Source organism: Perca fluviatilis, chromosome 7, assembly GCF_010015445.1.
Source record: "Perca fluviatilis chromosome 7, GENO_Pfluv_1.0, whole genome shotgun sequence".
In the NCBI taxonomy this organism is placed as follows: domain Eukaryota; kingdom Metazoa; phylum Chordata; class Actinopteri; order Perciformes; family Percidae; genus Perca; species Perca fluviatilis.
In genome coordinates this window covers 37,713,994-37,730,114 of record NC_053118.1, presented here as the reverse complement: position 1 = coordinate 37,730,114, position 16,121 = coordinate 37,713,994, and the positions used below count along the sequence as shown (strand labels likewise).

The window sequence follows — 16,121 nt, the reverse complement described above, 5'->3', positions numbered from 1 at the left end:
TCTAGGGTTAAATAAATACAAGTCTCTTATTTTGGTAGGAGGAGGAAATCCGGAAGCACTTTTGTGTTGACGGAATTACTTCCGGTACACATGTTTCTCACGTTAGGATGTGAAGTCCTTGGTTGATTTCTTTACTCAAAATGCGATAAATAGCCTCATATACACAAAAAAATACCGTTTTTTTGTAACCGGATATTCTCTGATAATCTGACGGTGGCGGCAGTTTGTCCGGGATACTCTGAGCCGGTAAGAAAAGATGTAAAATGTCAGATAACCTCTGTGTTGTCTTCTGTCAGTTAGCTATTAGCCATGTTGTATGTAGCTAAGTACAGCACGTAGACAGATCTCTTTTAACTTGTTGGTTGGATTAATAATATAAATGTAGGCTGCAGTTTGCAGGATCACTGTTTGATTCAGTTCTCATTAGTGGAACGAAGGTGATACCAGACTCCATTCACAAAATCAGACATTTAAGAGTTCCTCGCTCACCAGAAAGTCACCGAGGAGTAATGAAGTAGCTAGACTTGAGACATGACAGAAACCAGCAGGGCTTACCTTTCACTTCGGCATGCATCTGTTACACCCACAACACCCGAATTCAAGTCAAAATATAGGCTAACAAAGGCTGAAGTTAGTAGGATTTCTGTTTTGTTCTGCTCTTATTAGTGGAACGAACGTCAGACCAGACTCCATTCACAAAATCGGACATTTAAGAGTTTTTCGCTCACCAAAAAGTCACAGAGGAGTAATTAAGTAGACTTGAGACATTATAGAAACCAGTATAGTTTAGTTTTTACTTCGGCATGCGCCTGTTCCACCCAGATCATCCTGATTCAAGTCATGTTTCAACACACAGGCTAAGGTTGTGGTTCAGTACTCCGTACACAGGTAACACCAGACTCCATTCACAAAATCGGGCATTTAAGGCTTCCTCGCTCACCAGAAAGTCATAGGAGTATTTAAGTACGGTTGTGACGTTATAGAAATCGTGAGGGTTTACCTTATACTTCGGCATGCATGTGTTACAACCAGACCATCTTAATTCATGTCATTTTCGACATTTCTTTAATGTTTAGTTCCTATAATCTCCAATCGATGTGGACCAATCCAAGTTTGAAAGTGTGTGCTGGGGGGTGGATTATCAAGCCGAAATAACCCAGAGGGCACACAGTTTTTGTCACTTTAGTTATGTTCCACCAGGGTGAGGACTGAAGGGCACCGTTAAGAAAAGTTGGGCCGTTTTTTTTTAAGAGAGTTTGGTGCAAAACTCAACAGAATGTTTTGCAGTGGCGATGATAGCAGCTGATGTGTGTTTCTGTCTATTTTGGGGGCCTCACAGACATTACAGCTGCAGCGATTAGTCGACTAATCAATTAGTCGATCGATAGAAAAATAATCTGCAAATATTTTGATAATCGATTGTTCGTTAAAGAAATTTTTCATGCAAAACATGGCAGAAAATGCTGTTTTCAGACTCTAAAATGCGAAGGCTTTCTTCCCGTTTAATTGAATAAAGGCATTGGAAACTCTTCCATATGTCTCTATGATGATTTTGCACTTTGTCGGCTTAATTAGTGGTTTAATTAGTCCGTTTGTTTTCTTGTTTACATTTGGAGTCTCACGATAACTCAACGATAACGCCCACAGCTGATGGGAAGTTATTTTCTGAACGTGTTAAACTTGTAACAGTAGGTCACATGATGAAGTCATTGCCACACAGCTGCAGCTTTATCGTCTCCTCTGGTTTGTTTTGCAGGAATGTCGTCATTATGGAGCCTGAGACCGGTGCTGACGTCACTGCTTCAAGGTGAGTTCACACACCTGCGTTCTTCCAAAGGTGTCCAGGTGCAGAGTTTACAGACAGGAGGATGATGGGTCGCGTGCTGGTCTGATCTGACTGAAGGTGGAGGAGAGGCTGCTGTGTCAACTCACAACCTTCTTCTGAGGAACATGTGTTCTCTAACAGCACAATAATTAGGGCTGGGCATCGAGAACCGATTCCTACTTGGAATCGGTTCAAAAATGACGATGCCATCGGAATCGTTTCTTTATTGGAATTGGGTGGTGATGGCGCAGTCGATATGACACATACCTTATGGGAGACCTGGGTTTGATTCCCACTGCATCAACCAATGTGTCCCTGAGCAAGACACTTAACCCCTAGTTGCTCCAGAGATGTGCGACCTCTGACATATATAGCAAATGTAAGTCGCTTTGGATAAAAGCGTCAGCTAAATGACATGTAACGTAATTGTTTGGAGGATTTGGTTTCAAATAGGGCTGCTCTCTCTTAATCGATTAGTCGACTAATTGGTCGCTTTGGTCTTTAGTCAACTTAGATCCCTTTACTCCATTAGTCATGTCTGATGCTGTTTTCATGCTGAATGACTTATTTCCAACAAACGTACGAGCTCATCTCTGGTAAACGCAAGAATTAAAGTGGTGCTTTTAGCAGGACTCTTTTCGGGGAAACTCAGATTTACAGATCTGTCGATTAAATCAACTAATCGATTAGTCGATACAGTTGAATGAGTGTTAGTCGACTCAGAATTTCTTCAATCGAGCACAGCGCTAGTTTCGAATCTAATCATCACTTCCCAATTTAACATGCGCAAGTTTTGGTTTCCGTAGCGACCAGGCGCTTGTTGTGTTGCAGCCTTGGAGCGCAGTAAGCGGTGCTCTAGCGGGGCTTTATTTTACGTTGAAAAAGCCCCGTCAAACCCACCTTTGAATCAAAATAAAACTTTACTCTTACGCCGCCTTCACACTAGCAGTTGAGATCAGCTCCGTTATACGCAATGCCCCCCTAGCGGACATCGTACTACACCGTTGAAAAGCTTCGGAAGCGACTCACAGAAACGGCAGAGAGACTAGAACGAGTGATAAGTGTCTGAATCTCCGATTCTCTCTGACCTCTCTTATAAAGTTATAAATAGAAAGGCTGCTGCGTGGAGAAAAGCTGCCCAAGACGTTGACATGTCAGGCCGGTTAAATGTGATTTAGCTAGCGGTATAATGTCAGTAGTTCGATGTCTGTTGCTAGCTAACCAATTAGCATTAGCAGGTTTGTTTATCAGTACCATAGCAACGCTAACTTCCGTCGGATAGGAACCGTCCGTAGCTTTCGCAAGAGTTACATTTTTTTTAACGCATCCGGATGACCAACTGACACGATTTACAGTGGAGTTGCATATGAAGTGGTTCGGGGTCCTTCTGTAAGTAATTTTGGGGTACAATTTGGTTTTGATGAATTCTACAAGCAGCACAACCACAGGCCAAGCATTTGCCCGTTCCAAACGGGCACTGCACTAGTTATATTTAAATCTTAAATCTCAGACTATACTCATATTGTACTATTCCTTCCCTCTCTTCAATTGTTATTGTATATTTTTTGTAAATTCTAGTGTATTGTTATACTGTATACTTAACAGTATTTTTTACTGTCCTTTCTGTTTTTATTCTTTATATGTTAAGTGAGTGTTGTACTTTCAAAGAGCAAAGATTAACTGGAGTCAAATTCCTTGCTTGTTTACACTAACCTGGCCAATAAAGCTGATTCTGATAGGGCTGTGTGCTCGATTGAAGAACTTCTTAGTCGACTAACATCGTTCAACTGTATCGACTAATCGATTAGTTGATTTAATCGACAGATCTGTAAATCTGAGTTTCTCCGCAAAGAGTCGTGCTAAAAGGATGCACATATTGAATAAGATGATGACCTCCTTTGCATATTTAAACACATTTTCAAGAAATAACTGCCTTAATGAAAGTAATCAAAGTAGGTTTCACGGTGATATCTATTAAGGTAAAATGTCAACCCTTAATTCTTGTGTTTACCAGAGATGTGCTCGTACGTTTCTTGGAAATAAGTCATTCAGCATGAAAACAGCATCAGACATGACTAATGGAGTACAGAAATCTAAGTTGACTAAAGACCAAAACCACCGATTAGTCCACTAAGAGGGAGCAGCCTTAGATTCTGATGTGTCAGGGCTTTTACAGCCAAGAATTACCTATTTAATTAAGGTGCTCTTAACATAGGTGTAACCCTCCTCTTCCCTCTGTGCAGCTTCCCAGCATGCCTCTGGCTGGACGGGTCCCATCCTCTCCAGGACGATGGCCACCCTCAACCAGATGCACCGCCAGGGGAAACCCAAACCGCCTCCGAAATCTGTCGGCGCCACGTTCGGCCGCCCCCAGCTGAAGGCGGTGGTCCTGAAGACCATGATCCGGAAGCCCAAGAAGCCCAACTCTGCCAACAGGAAGTGCGCTCGCGTGCGTCTGTCTAACGGGAAGGAGGCCGTGGTGTTCATCCCCGGGGAGGGACACAACCTGCAGGAGCACAACGTGGTGCTGGTGGAGGGGGGCAGGACGCAGGATCTGCCCGGGGTCAAACTCAAAGTGGTCCGAGGGAAATATGACTGTGGCCACGTAGTGAAGAAGAAACAGTAGATGCTGCTGTGATGGAAACGTGTGTTTGATAAAGTTGTTGTTGAATAAATAAATACATACATGTGCTAAAAGTCATGTCAGAGTTATACTTTAGACCAGTGGTTCTCAAACCTTTTTTTCAATAATGTACCCCCTTTTGAATTGTTCCTTTAAGCCAAGTAACCCCCCTGATCAGCGCTAATCATTTTTGGTAGAAAAAAAAAAGTGTATATAAAGAGGAACAGTACAGCGATGTCAGCGATAGATTTACTAAACAGCAGCCTTGGAACTGAAAAATATTCAAATGCTGATGAGAAAATGAGACAAAAACTGTAAAAAAGACAAAAACTTGGAAAAAGATGGTAGAAAGAAGGAAGGAAGTAAGGCTAGAATAGGTCAAAATAGTATCAAAAACTTCAAAATGAGTGACATAAGAAGAAAGAAAGTGAGAAACTTGTAAAAAGTAGGACAGTAGAAGGAAGGATAGATTAGGTCCAAAGAAGGAGACACAAAGGTCACATTTTTGGTAGGAAAAAATAATTCTACATAAAGAGGACCAATGTTCTGGACAACAGCCCTGTAACTATTAAACATTTAGTTAAATATCTCACGTACCCCCTGCAGTCCTCCAGAGTACCCCTAGGGGGACACGTACCCCCTGCAGTCCTCCAGAGTACCCCTAGGGGGACACGTACCCCCTGCAGTCCTCCAAAGTACCCCTAGGGGGACACGTACCCCCTGCAGTCCTCCAGAGTGCCCCTAGGGGGACACGTACCCCCTGCAGTCCTCCAGAGTACCCCTAGGGGGACACGTACCCCCTGCAGTCCTCCAGAGTGCCCCTAGGGGGACACGTACCCCCTGCAGTCCTCCAGAGTACCCCTAGGGGGACACGTACCCCCTGCAGTCCTCCAGAGTACCTCTAGGGGGACATGTACCTCCTACAGTCCTCCAAAGCACCCCTAGGGGGACACGTACCCCCTGCAGTCCTCCAAAGCACCCCTAGGTGGCCCCTATTTACATTTTGGCCCACCTACTTTTTGTCACTTTTCACAACGTTGTTTTGATGCTTTTTTCCAACCGTTTTTGGCATTTCCTACGACATTTTTGTCGACCAAACTGTGAGTGAGAAGACCATATGAGACGTGCAATAATTAAGTCAAAGATATTTGACTTTTCTCATGACATAAAAGTAATAAACTCTTATGTCCGGGCCCCTGATGTGATTCTCGTTTTCTAGCGTGGCCCTCTGGGAAGTTGAGTTTGACACCCCTGCTTTAGATGTATGTACGTAAACAACTGAAAAGTTCCCTGATGTGCGTCAGTGTAACGTGATTATTTGTTCCACACCCAACTGGGAAAACAATTTCTTCACGGCGCTGGCTTTATGCTCGGAGGGATTGTCGTTAGAGTTTAGATTCTCTGCCCGAGCCTGAACTTGACCGGGCCGATATTTCCCGCCATCAAATGTTTGATCAAGGCCGGGCCCTTGATCAAACATTTGTCTTTTTAATCATTACTTTATTAGCCTAATTGGGTGGGGAGAGAGCTATGCCATAATCACGCACAGCGTCTCCTCCGCTCGCACGCATCACACCGGGCCTGCTGGGCTGTGAGGTATATGGCCATCTTATTGTATCTGCATATTCTATATGATTTGTATTTAAGCTTTGGGTAACAAAGAAACCCAGATGAACTTTAGCCTACATTCGCTGGACACTTCTCTGGAAACATCTGGAAAGAATTAGGGATGCCCTTGTCGGCTTGGTTCCAAAAGGATGATAGTCATTGGTCAAAGTATTGTTTCCTCCCCCAGCTATGTTACACATATTATAGATATATACCATGTTCAAACAAAGAAAAGGCAGAGTGACTTTTGAGAATCTGGGAAACTGGTCGCTCTCCGGGCTCTTCAGGGCTCGTACATGATGCTGAATTCCTTGTTGTAAATAAACCTTTATAATCAAGAAACAGTGTCGACGGATTCCTTTCCACACAGCAACGCAGCATCGCTACAAAATACACCACAGCTGTATTACCGTATTTTCCGGAGTATAAGTTGCATCAGTCAAAAAATGCGTCATGAAGAGGAAAAAAACATATATGAGTTGCACTGGACTATAAGTCGCATTTATTTAGAAATTTATTTCACAAAATCCAAGACCAAGAACAGACATTTAATCTGGAAAGGCAAGTTATTCAACTACATGTAGCACCTGGAAATACTCCTTTTGAAAGTATTTTTGTTTGTTTATACATAATGCATAATTTAATCAGTGTTCTTGTTAGTAATGCCTTGAGACCTGTAGTTTGATTATACGTTATGCATTTCTTCACCTCGCCAGTAGGTGGCTACATGAGTAGTGATTTGTTGTTACAAGACACAGCAAGAAACCATAGAAGAAGACACATGTTCAGGTTGTAGTCGAGGCCCGAAGAAAGGAACACGGTGTGTGTGCGCGCGGTGATACTCTTGAACTTGCTGTTTTGTGATAAATTTTGCTGCGAAGGAATAAAACTGAACTTTTATACACTACTAGCACGGCCGCTGTCTGAGTGGTGTAACATACACAATAGCACACAGAACAACAGGCTGAATAGGTGTCCGGTATGTTAACGTAACACATTAACAGTTATTCAACTACACAATAGCACACAGAACAACTACCAGGGCGTGGAGACGTTACTGCACCGTTGACCAGCCCCTCCCGGCAGCACGTTGTTCAAGCACCCATCTGTGGACTCGTTCCTCCAGCTCTGGCCATCTCGCTCTCAGCCCGCGATTAGCCGATTAGCTTTCTTTGCTTTCTTCATTGCAGTAAGAGTCACCTTTTCTCCAGTCTCCCTCACAAGTTTCTCCCTCATTTCAAACTTTCTTTCTGCTGCTCGATTACCGTTTTCGGGCTGCATATTTTACTACCTGCAGTTTGTAATCTGCAGAATAGGATTTTCTTTTCTTTCTCAGTTGTCTTTAGCAGCAGCGTTCTAGTTGTCACAAGCCTAGAGCGCCCTCTCGCGGCTGTAGACGGTAATGTTTTCAGTATGAATTAACATTTAAAAACATGTTAAATTTATATATATTTTGATATATAAGTTGCACCTGACTATAAGTCGCTATGAAAAAAAGTGCGACTTATGGTCCAGAAAATACAGTACTAGATGTAAAACTAGTAATGCTACAGAGTAGAAATACTGTTACAAGTAAAAGTCGTGCATGAAAATGTAATAAAGTATCTATATGAAAATATACTTCCTATATATAATTTATTATTATAGCTGCAAGAAGGAAAAAACTGCACTACTAAGTACACAGTACTTAAGTAAATGTACTTAGTTACATCCAAGAACTGACAAATCATGTATCTACTTAACTACAACTGTGTTTTTCTTCTACACTAACTTATTTTCAGAAATTATACTAACTGAATTTATCTTTAACCCTTGTGTTGTCTTCCAGTCGACCATGTCACTTAAAACACACGCACGCACACACACACACACACACACACACACACACACACACACACACACACACACACACACACACACACACACACACACACACACACACACACACACACACGTTGAAAGAAACCCAAATTTCTGATGGGGCAAACAGGACAGTTAATAAGACTCTTTTAGTTTAGTCTTTAAAAGCTTTAATCTGATTCTCAGCAGCACAGAAAACACACGAAGAATTACAACAGAAAAAATCATGATAACATCTCGTTAACATTTTAAATCAATAAACAAATCAGGATCACTTTAACCCTCCACCAAACACCAAAACAATTCTAACAACACATCATGTTCACGTTACAGCGCTGTCTGTTTTGTTGACATGTTAACAGAGTGAGATACAGAGTAGTTTTACTGGTATGTAGCAACTTTTTAGATATAAAAACGCCACTGCAGAGGGTTAAAGGTATAATCAATGATCTAATGGTAAACCAATAACAGCTCACAGCTTCATTGACAGGTATTATGATTTAGAAACAGGAGTTATTAATTATGATTATGTTACAAAGGTAATAGATATCTGAAACATGGTACTAAATAAACCCAAAATCTGGAACATGGCCAGGCATATTTCAACAACAAGGTCATTTAAAATGCTATGTTTTATGTTACATTAAACATTAACAGTATTGAGACAAAGTACAACACAACACACACAACAGGTCATTAAAGGGCCAAGAGATTAAGAAAATAAAAACCAAGAGAATATACAGTACAGGCCAAAAGTTTGGACACACCTTCTCATTCAATGTGTTTCTTTATTTTCATGACTATTTACATTGTAGATTCTCACTGAAGGCATCAAAACTATGAATGAACACATATGGAATTATGTACTTAACAAAAAAGTGTGAAATAACTGAAAACATGTCTTATATTTTAGATTCTTCAAAGTAGCCACCCTTTGCTTTTTTTATTAATAAGGGAAATAATTCCACTAATTAACCCTGACAAAGCACACCTGTGAAGGTAAAACCATTTCAGGTGACTACCTCATGAAGATCATTGAGAGAACACCAAGGGTTTGCAGAGTTATCAAAAAAAGCATTGTGTAAACTTGCTGTTAACTAACTGTTAGCGCTGCTGACACCGGCCGGCACCGCTGCTGTACTGTTACCATAGTTACCCATCTGTCTGAGGCATGTGATTGGTGAGAAGCCAGGTTCAACCTGGCTTCCCTGGTGTTTTTATTTATGATGAATTGACCATTCAATGTCGAGCTCGGTCAAACCTAGCCTCAATCTGATTGGCTGAAAATATAATTTTTTTTCTCTAAAGGAGGCCAGGAAAAGCTGGCCTTCTTTGAGCGTTCGTAGCGTTTTACTGGCCACTAGACAGAGCCCAGACAGGACTGCACCACGCACGCAGTGACGAGGGGCGCTGTTTTGCTCTGAAGAAAATGATAATGGAATGTTTTGATAAGGGAAATTACAAAATCAGTAAAACACAACCGTAAATTTATAATTCCCACGGTTAAAAATATAAAACGTAATTTTAAATTATAAAATTTATTGTAAAATATTTTTTTTTTAATTTTATTTAAAAAAATAATAATTTTATATTTTAAATAATGTTTTATATTTTTATGGGGAGGCCAGGCTTCCTTTGGCCTCCTAGAGAAACCGCCACTGCTGATAAGTCTGTTCAAAAGAATACACTTTAACAACATTAACGAAAACAAACTAGAAGAAAGAGCGCACCTCCGTAAAAAGCCAAATTTGTCGTCTGCATAATTGATGTTGTTTTGTATAATTTGGCCTAATGGAAGAATGTAAATGTAAAATAAAAGAGGCTTGATCTTTGGGGAACTCCACACATCATGTTGCTAAAATGAATAACTTACAATCGCCACTAAGTACTTAATAACCATTGTGTTGTCTTCCCTGTCGACCAACAAGCAACTTTTTTTTTTATGGGTCAAAATGTAAATAAAATTCAAACTTTTGGTCATATTTTTCTGTCAATATTTTTCTGCAATTTTAAGCTTTTCCAATGTTTTTGACATTTTTTTCCATGTCCTTTTATCATTTTTTCTTTACATGCTATAACATTGAAAAAAACACCCAAATTCAATGAAAGTAATGAACTGATCATTTATTTAACTTATGAAGAGCGTCGTATGGAACCATCCACGTTATTTTGTTTTCAAATTTGATTGAAAGAAACCCAAATTTCTGATATAGAAACTTTTTGAAAACGGGTCAGATTTGACCCGAGGACAACAGGAGGGTTAATAAGTTTAGCTAGAAGAGCACTCGGAGAGCACAGACCTTCGCCAAGGAATGCTTTATCTCATAATGTTAATGCAGTGTCAATTTTCCCAGTTAGGAAGTCATTTTTCCAATAATTCCTACACCACTTGAATGCAACACAAATGCTGTAGCTCGCAATGTTAATGCACAAATAATTTGTGTATCTGCCCCGTGATTCAGATCAAAATGTAATGGGTTTTTCTCAGTCCATGCTACACTCTTCCACCAAGTTATATAAAAATCGGGCCAATTGTTATTCTGTAATTCTGATGACATACAAACAAACAAAAAGACCGAATCAAAAACATGACATGCTTGGCTGATTTTTGAAAGTTTCTACTATTTGCTGTTAATAAATCTTTTGACTCTAACTATAAAAAACTTGTTTTTGGGCCCCTGGTTAGCTGGTTAGCGGGCGCCCATATATAGAGGTTCTCTCGTCAAAGGCAGCGGCTGCAGGTTTGACTCCGACCTGCGGCCCTTTGCTGCGTGTCTTTCCCCCCTCTCTCTCCTTTCATGTCTTCAGCTGTCCTGTCAAATAAAGGTCTAAAAATGCCCCAAAAATTATCTTAAAAAAAAGTTGTTGCTTTATCCCATAATGAAATGATAATCATCATAATCATCATCATCATCACCATCCTCATTACCATCATAATCCTCATAACCTTCATAACCACCATCATCATCATTATCCACATAATCCTTATAAGCTTCATAGTCATTCATCTGTTCTACAGTCACACAGACCTTCTGTGGTAAAACAAACACCATCCCCTTAATGTCAATCAATGGAAACAGCTTCTCAGTGAAAGTGTGTGTGAAGGTGTGTATGTGTGTGTTAGTACAAAGATCATAGAACGACAGCTTTCCTCCGTCCCAGTCCAGAGTCACTCGGATCCTCCGGGGCGGCGTGTCCGGCTCGAGATCGGTGTCTGGATCTGGTAGTGACCGTGCTGCGTATTCAACTTCTCTGAACACTATGCTCCATATTCCAGACTGCATGTCTCTCTTCCTCTGGACAGACTGTGCTAACACACCCAGTTCCCAGTGTGTACTTTCTCCAACCTCGACATCCCAGCTGTGAGTCCCTGAGTCAAAGCCCTCAGAGCCCAGGACACCTATAGATAGAGATAGAGATACTTAATTTATCCCGAAGGAAATTAAGGCGTCCAATAGCTTTTACACAACATATATACACATATGCACACAGACATATGACATTTGACATCCAGGCACACATACTACAAAAATACAATTCAAACAGTGTGCCCTTATAGTAAAGTTTGGTTGTAGCATGTTTAAAATGGGCGGTGTGGAAAAAATGCAGAAAGGTGCAATGGTATCATAGTGCAAGATAGTGTCAGTGCAAATTCTATATCTATATATATATACATATATAGAGTACAAGCCAAAAATTTGGACACACCTTCTCATTCAATGCGTTTCCTTTTTATTTTCATGACTATTTACATTGTAGATTCTCACTGAAGGCATCAAAACTATGAATGAACACATATGGAATTATGTACTTAACAAAAAAGTGTGAAATAACTGAAAACATGTCTTAAATTTTAGATTCTTCAAAGTAGCCACCCTTTGCTTTTTTATTAATAAGGGAAAACATTCCACTAATGAACCCTGACAAAGCACACCTGTGAAGGTAAAACCATTTCAGGTGACTACCTCATGAAGCTCATTGAGAGAACACCAAGGGTTTGCAGCACTATCAAAAAAAGCAAAGGGTGGCTACTTTGAGGAGTCTAAAATATAATACATGTTTTCAGTTATTTCACACTTTTTTGTTAAGTACATAATTCCATATGTGTTCATTCATAGTTTTGATGCCTTCAGTGATAATCTACAATGTAAATAGTCAGGAAAATAAAGAAACACATTGAATAAGAAAGTGTGTCCAAACTTTTGCTAACATAGTGTGTATATATATATATATATATATATATATATATATATATATATATATATAAAATAGAATAATCATTACTTAAATATACATAGACACTAGTAAAGACTTGATGAAAAGTTTACGTTAAAGTTGAAAACTGTCCATACAGACAAAAAGACAGCGTGGAGAATTGGCCATACAGGCAAGCTAGCAAAATGGGCAGATGGCTAATATAGCCAGTAAGGGAGTCAAACAGTGCCAATCAGTCCATTCCAGGATATTTTACGTGTATGAAGGCACCCAGATGAAGATGAAGGCATGGTACAAAGGGCAGACTTAAACACTTAAGTCAATCCCACTCCTCCCCTTATATGTAGAATAATAATTACCTATGTAGTCACGATCCAACCTCTCGGGATTACCAGGAAGTTGTAGTTGCTCTCCCCATCTCTTTTGTTCTCTCACACTGGTCAGTTCATCAGACAGGATGAAGTCTGCATAAGCAGTATTTGGGTCCAGGATCACAGGCTTGTAGGAGACCTCGTCCTTCATCTTGTTCCAGATGTTGAAGCTCAGGTTGCCCAGGTGTTTGGCCTCGTCTATCAGAGCTCCTGAGAGCAGCTGTGGATCATCCAGCAGGGGGCGCTGCTGGACTCTTTCCACTGCAGCCTTGTAGTTGATCAGGAATGAGACGTCTTCAGCTCTCAGCTGCTCCTCTGTGGCTCGGACTGTGTCTGAAAGAGCTGCTATCTCTCTACTCAGAGCCTCCATCTTCTCCTTCATACTCAGACTCTTCTGCTCCTCTTCCTCCGTCAGTGCAGCCATTCTGGCCTCCTCTTCATTTTCTAGAAACTGGTGAAGCTTCTTAAACTGATCCTTAATCTCTGTCTCTGTGCGTCGGGCCTGGACCTTTATATGTTTTGCTATTTTATCACACTCCACTTTTACTCGTTCAAAAACCTCTAGCTTCTCCTTTAAGGGCTCCAGAGTTTTCTGAAGTTCCTTCTTGTGTTGTTGTGCAGCTTCTTCGATGGGTCTGAATCTGTAGTTGGTGTGTGTTTCTGAATCTCTGCAGACGAGACACACCGGCTGCTGATGGTCCAGACAGAAGAGTTTGAGTTTCTCAGAGTGCAGACTGCAGAGAGCCTCTGAAGATCTCTGATCTCTCTCCTGTATGAAGGCCTCACACAGGTTCTTCAGCATCTGGTTAACATGTGGTTTGGACAAGGATCTTTTCCTACAAACTGGACACTCCTGTGTCTGTTTCTCTCTCCGCCAGCTCTGTAGACAGTCTTTACAGAAGCTGTGGCTACACAACAGAACAACAGGATCTCTGAAGACTTCATGACAGACCGGACAGCAGAGATCCTCCTCTGATCTGGAAGCCATTTAGTCTCTGAGGGAAGCGGGAAACACAGCAGACAGACAGCTCAGCCACTTCAACTTTTCCCTGAAAGTTACTTTCACTTTGAGTCTTTGTTCTTATAAAACTCACGTTCACTTTGTGGTTTCAGCAGCTGGTTGAAGTCCCAGAACTCCTTCCTGTAGCTGTCCTCTCTCAGTAGAAGTAGTGGTTGTGGGTGTGTGCCTGCTTCCCTGTTTTATCTCCGGTGAGTCTTGTGAGGGGCGGAGCTTCATTTTCACAGCTTGTCCGGTTGAGTTTCATTCCACACTATTTAATAAAGGTGTTGTCCACATTACATACTGTTTACCACTTCTGTGTTTGTCTTGAGTGTGTAGTTCATTTATACAAGAACAGATCCAAAAAAATAATTAGATTAGATAATCTGAGCATGCAAACTGACATTTACACATTTTAACTGAGACGACAACAACAAGAACAGGAATAGCAACAGAAACTAAACACCGTGATGAATGAAGACCGTGTGCTGAGTTGCAGATGTGTGTTTTTGCATGTAGAGGGAAAAGAAAAACAGCCAGAAGCAAAAAAAATAAGCCGTGAATCAATAAATATGAGCGTGATTGGATAAATGCATGTGATATTACTGATCTACATCACTATCTAGACCACACTTTGTGTCTCTTTACTACATCTCAGCATTTATATAGACTGTTGTCAGAGAAATTAAGATACATACTTTTTCGTCCGATTAGTATTAAAACTGTTTGCATTATAACAAAACAAAACACTGTTGCTGACGCAATCTGGTATCTTGTCCTTATCTGGAGCACGGTGTGATGCTGAGGAAAGAACAGGCGCTCCTTGACTAAGATAACTGACAACATCGACTCTTCATTAGGAATATAGAGTTTTATCACATTGTACGTTGTATGTAAACACAACTGTATTATAACTTCAGTGGTTCCTGTCTATTACTTGATAATGTAATTATTCTAACAACTGTCTACTCATTTGTATCGTGTTATTCCTAATCTACATTACTACCTAGTCAACTATTTGTACTAACTGTATATTGACTTTTCACTACATTCAACATCTACATAGACTGTCTCTTCCGGTTAACTGTGTTATCACTGACCTATATCACTAACCAGACCACTACCTGCACTAACTGTATATTGACTCTTCACTACATTTCAGCATTTATATAGACTGTCTATTCTTATGTATTACGTTATAACTTATCAACACCACTAAGTAGATCATAATTTGCACTAACTGTTTTTGTTTTGTTTTGTTTGGCCCTTCACTACATCTCAGCAGCGTTATAAGCCACTTTCATAACGTTCCTAGAACCCTTTTTTTCCTGTGTTCTGACTGGACAAATTTGGGGATTATTAAGTTCCTCTGGCCTGCAGTTCCTTTTGCTCTTTCAGCTCCTACTTCCGGGCAGGGTCTTTTACATTTCCTGCATAGTGGTGGTTAGATGGCTGTGTTATAATAACAAAAGGTCAGTTTCTATGGCCACTTGGCCAGTGTGAATGCAAATGGCAAACCGGTTTTGGGGGATAGTAGTTAGTAGAACTGTTTAGAAGTGGACTGTTCCTATAACTACATTCCTGTAACTACTTGGTCGGAAAGAGTGTTTTTATCTGATCTATGCAGAGACAGAGGGAGAGAGTGGAGACAGAAGGGTCTGACTTCTAATCTATGCAAAGACAGAGAGTGAGAGTAGAATAGAATGCCTTTTATGGTCATTATACACATGTATAACAAGATTAAAAGCTACTCTTTTTCCAGTGTCAACATGTGCGTTAGAGAACTGTAACAACTTGTAATAAATAGTGGTGTCAAACGATTGAAATATTTTATCACGATAAATCGCATTAATGTCATAGTTAACTTTCAATTAATCGCAATTAATCGCAAACTGAATTTTCATCTATTCTAAATGTCCCTTGATTTCTTTTTGTTCCATTATTTTTTCTCATTTTAATGTTCTTATTAACATGGAAAAGTGAATCGGCTTCCTTTGTGCTTTTGTCGCATGGCTTTGACAAGGGGGCAGAGAATTGGCATTAGCTGTGTGCTCGGCCATCAGCTGTGTGCTTGGCCATCAAGTGGTATTTCAGAGTGGACGTGCTGCGATGATAGCTCAGTTCACAACGACAAAACACACACATCACTTTGGTCTTGTCAATGGAACCATTTGGCAACTTAGTAGAGTAGGGACCCCCAACTACATGTTGCCCACTGTAACAAATTAAGTTGCATTAAACTGGGCTGGATGGATGACAATGAATAGCTGTGAATCCTTAAGCTTAACTGTATGGCTACCTTACCAAGCTTATCTCCAATGTGTAATTTAAATTTTAAAAAATTCACAAAAATTCAAACTTTTTCACATCAAGGACCACTAAACTGACACTAATTAGACCACGGACCCCGATCTGATAAGACTTTGTCCCATGGGTCCCCTAGCTAATAGGATTTTTGCTTTTATATGTTTTATTACAGAAAGTGAATTAAACCCTTGAGCAAAATAGTCATACAATCTGTCATTGTGTTCCTTATGGATGAAAATATAGTGAAAATTGTTGGGGACCCCCTGGAACCCCTTCAAGGACCCCTTCAAGTCCCCAGACCCCACTTTGAGA

The 16,121-nt window shown here is 40.4% G+C and overlaps 2 protein-coding genes across 2 annotated transcripts; one reads left to right on the top strand and one right to left on the bottom strand.

Moving 5' to 3' along the window:
- The first annotated feature begins 48 nt into the window (after positions 1-48).
- mrps12 (mitochondrial ribosomal protein S12) lies at positions 49-4,526 on the top strand. Its single transcript, XM_039806379.1, has 3 exons — positions 49-246; positions 1,757-1,807; positions 4,069-4,526. Exons 2-3 carry the CDS (start codon positions 1,759-1,761, stop codon positions 4,449-4,451), a joined length of 432 nt encoding a protein of 143 aa, XP_039662313.1. The 5' UTR covers positions 49-246; positions 1,757-1,758; the 3' UTR covers positions 4,452-4,526.
- Positions 4,527-10,085: 5,559 nt separating this feature from the next.
- On the bottom strand, positions 10,086-12,747 carry LOC120561575 (nuclear factor 7, brain-like). The gene is made up of 2 exons (XM_039804711.1): positions 12,491-12,747; positions 10,086-11,316 (listed from the first exon to the last, which is right to left on the bottom strand). The coding sequence occupies exons 1-2, from the start codon at positions 12,651-12,653 to the stop codon at positions 10,787-10,789; spliced, it is 693 nt and encodes a 230-aa protein (XP_039660645.1). The 5' UTR covers positions 12,654-12,747; the 3' UTR covers positions 10,086-10,786.
- Positions 12,748-16,121: the final 3,374 nt, after the last annotated feature.

Bases quoted from the DNA above. Each gene is read 5' to 3' on its own strand.
- LOC120561575 (XM_039804711.1), bottom strand. From the start codon at position 12,653: ATGAAGGACGAGGTCTCCTACAAGCCTGTGATCCTGGACCCAAATACT. The intron at 11,317-12,490 runs GTAATTATTATT...CTCTATCTATAG, and splicing joins GTTGGATCGTGACTACATAG to GTGTCCTGGGCTCTGAGGGC.
- mrps12 (XM_039806379.1), top strand. From the start codon at position 1,759: ATGTCGTCATTATGGAGCCTGAGACCGGTGCTGACGTCACTGCTTCAA. The intron at 1,808-4,068 runs GTGAGTTCACAC...CCCTCTGTGCAG, and splicing joins GCTGACGTCACTGCTTCAAG to CTTCCCAGCATGCCTCTGGC.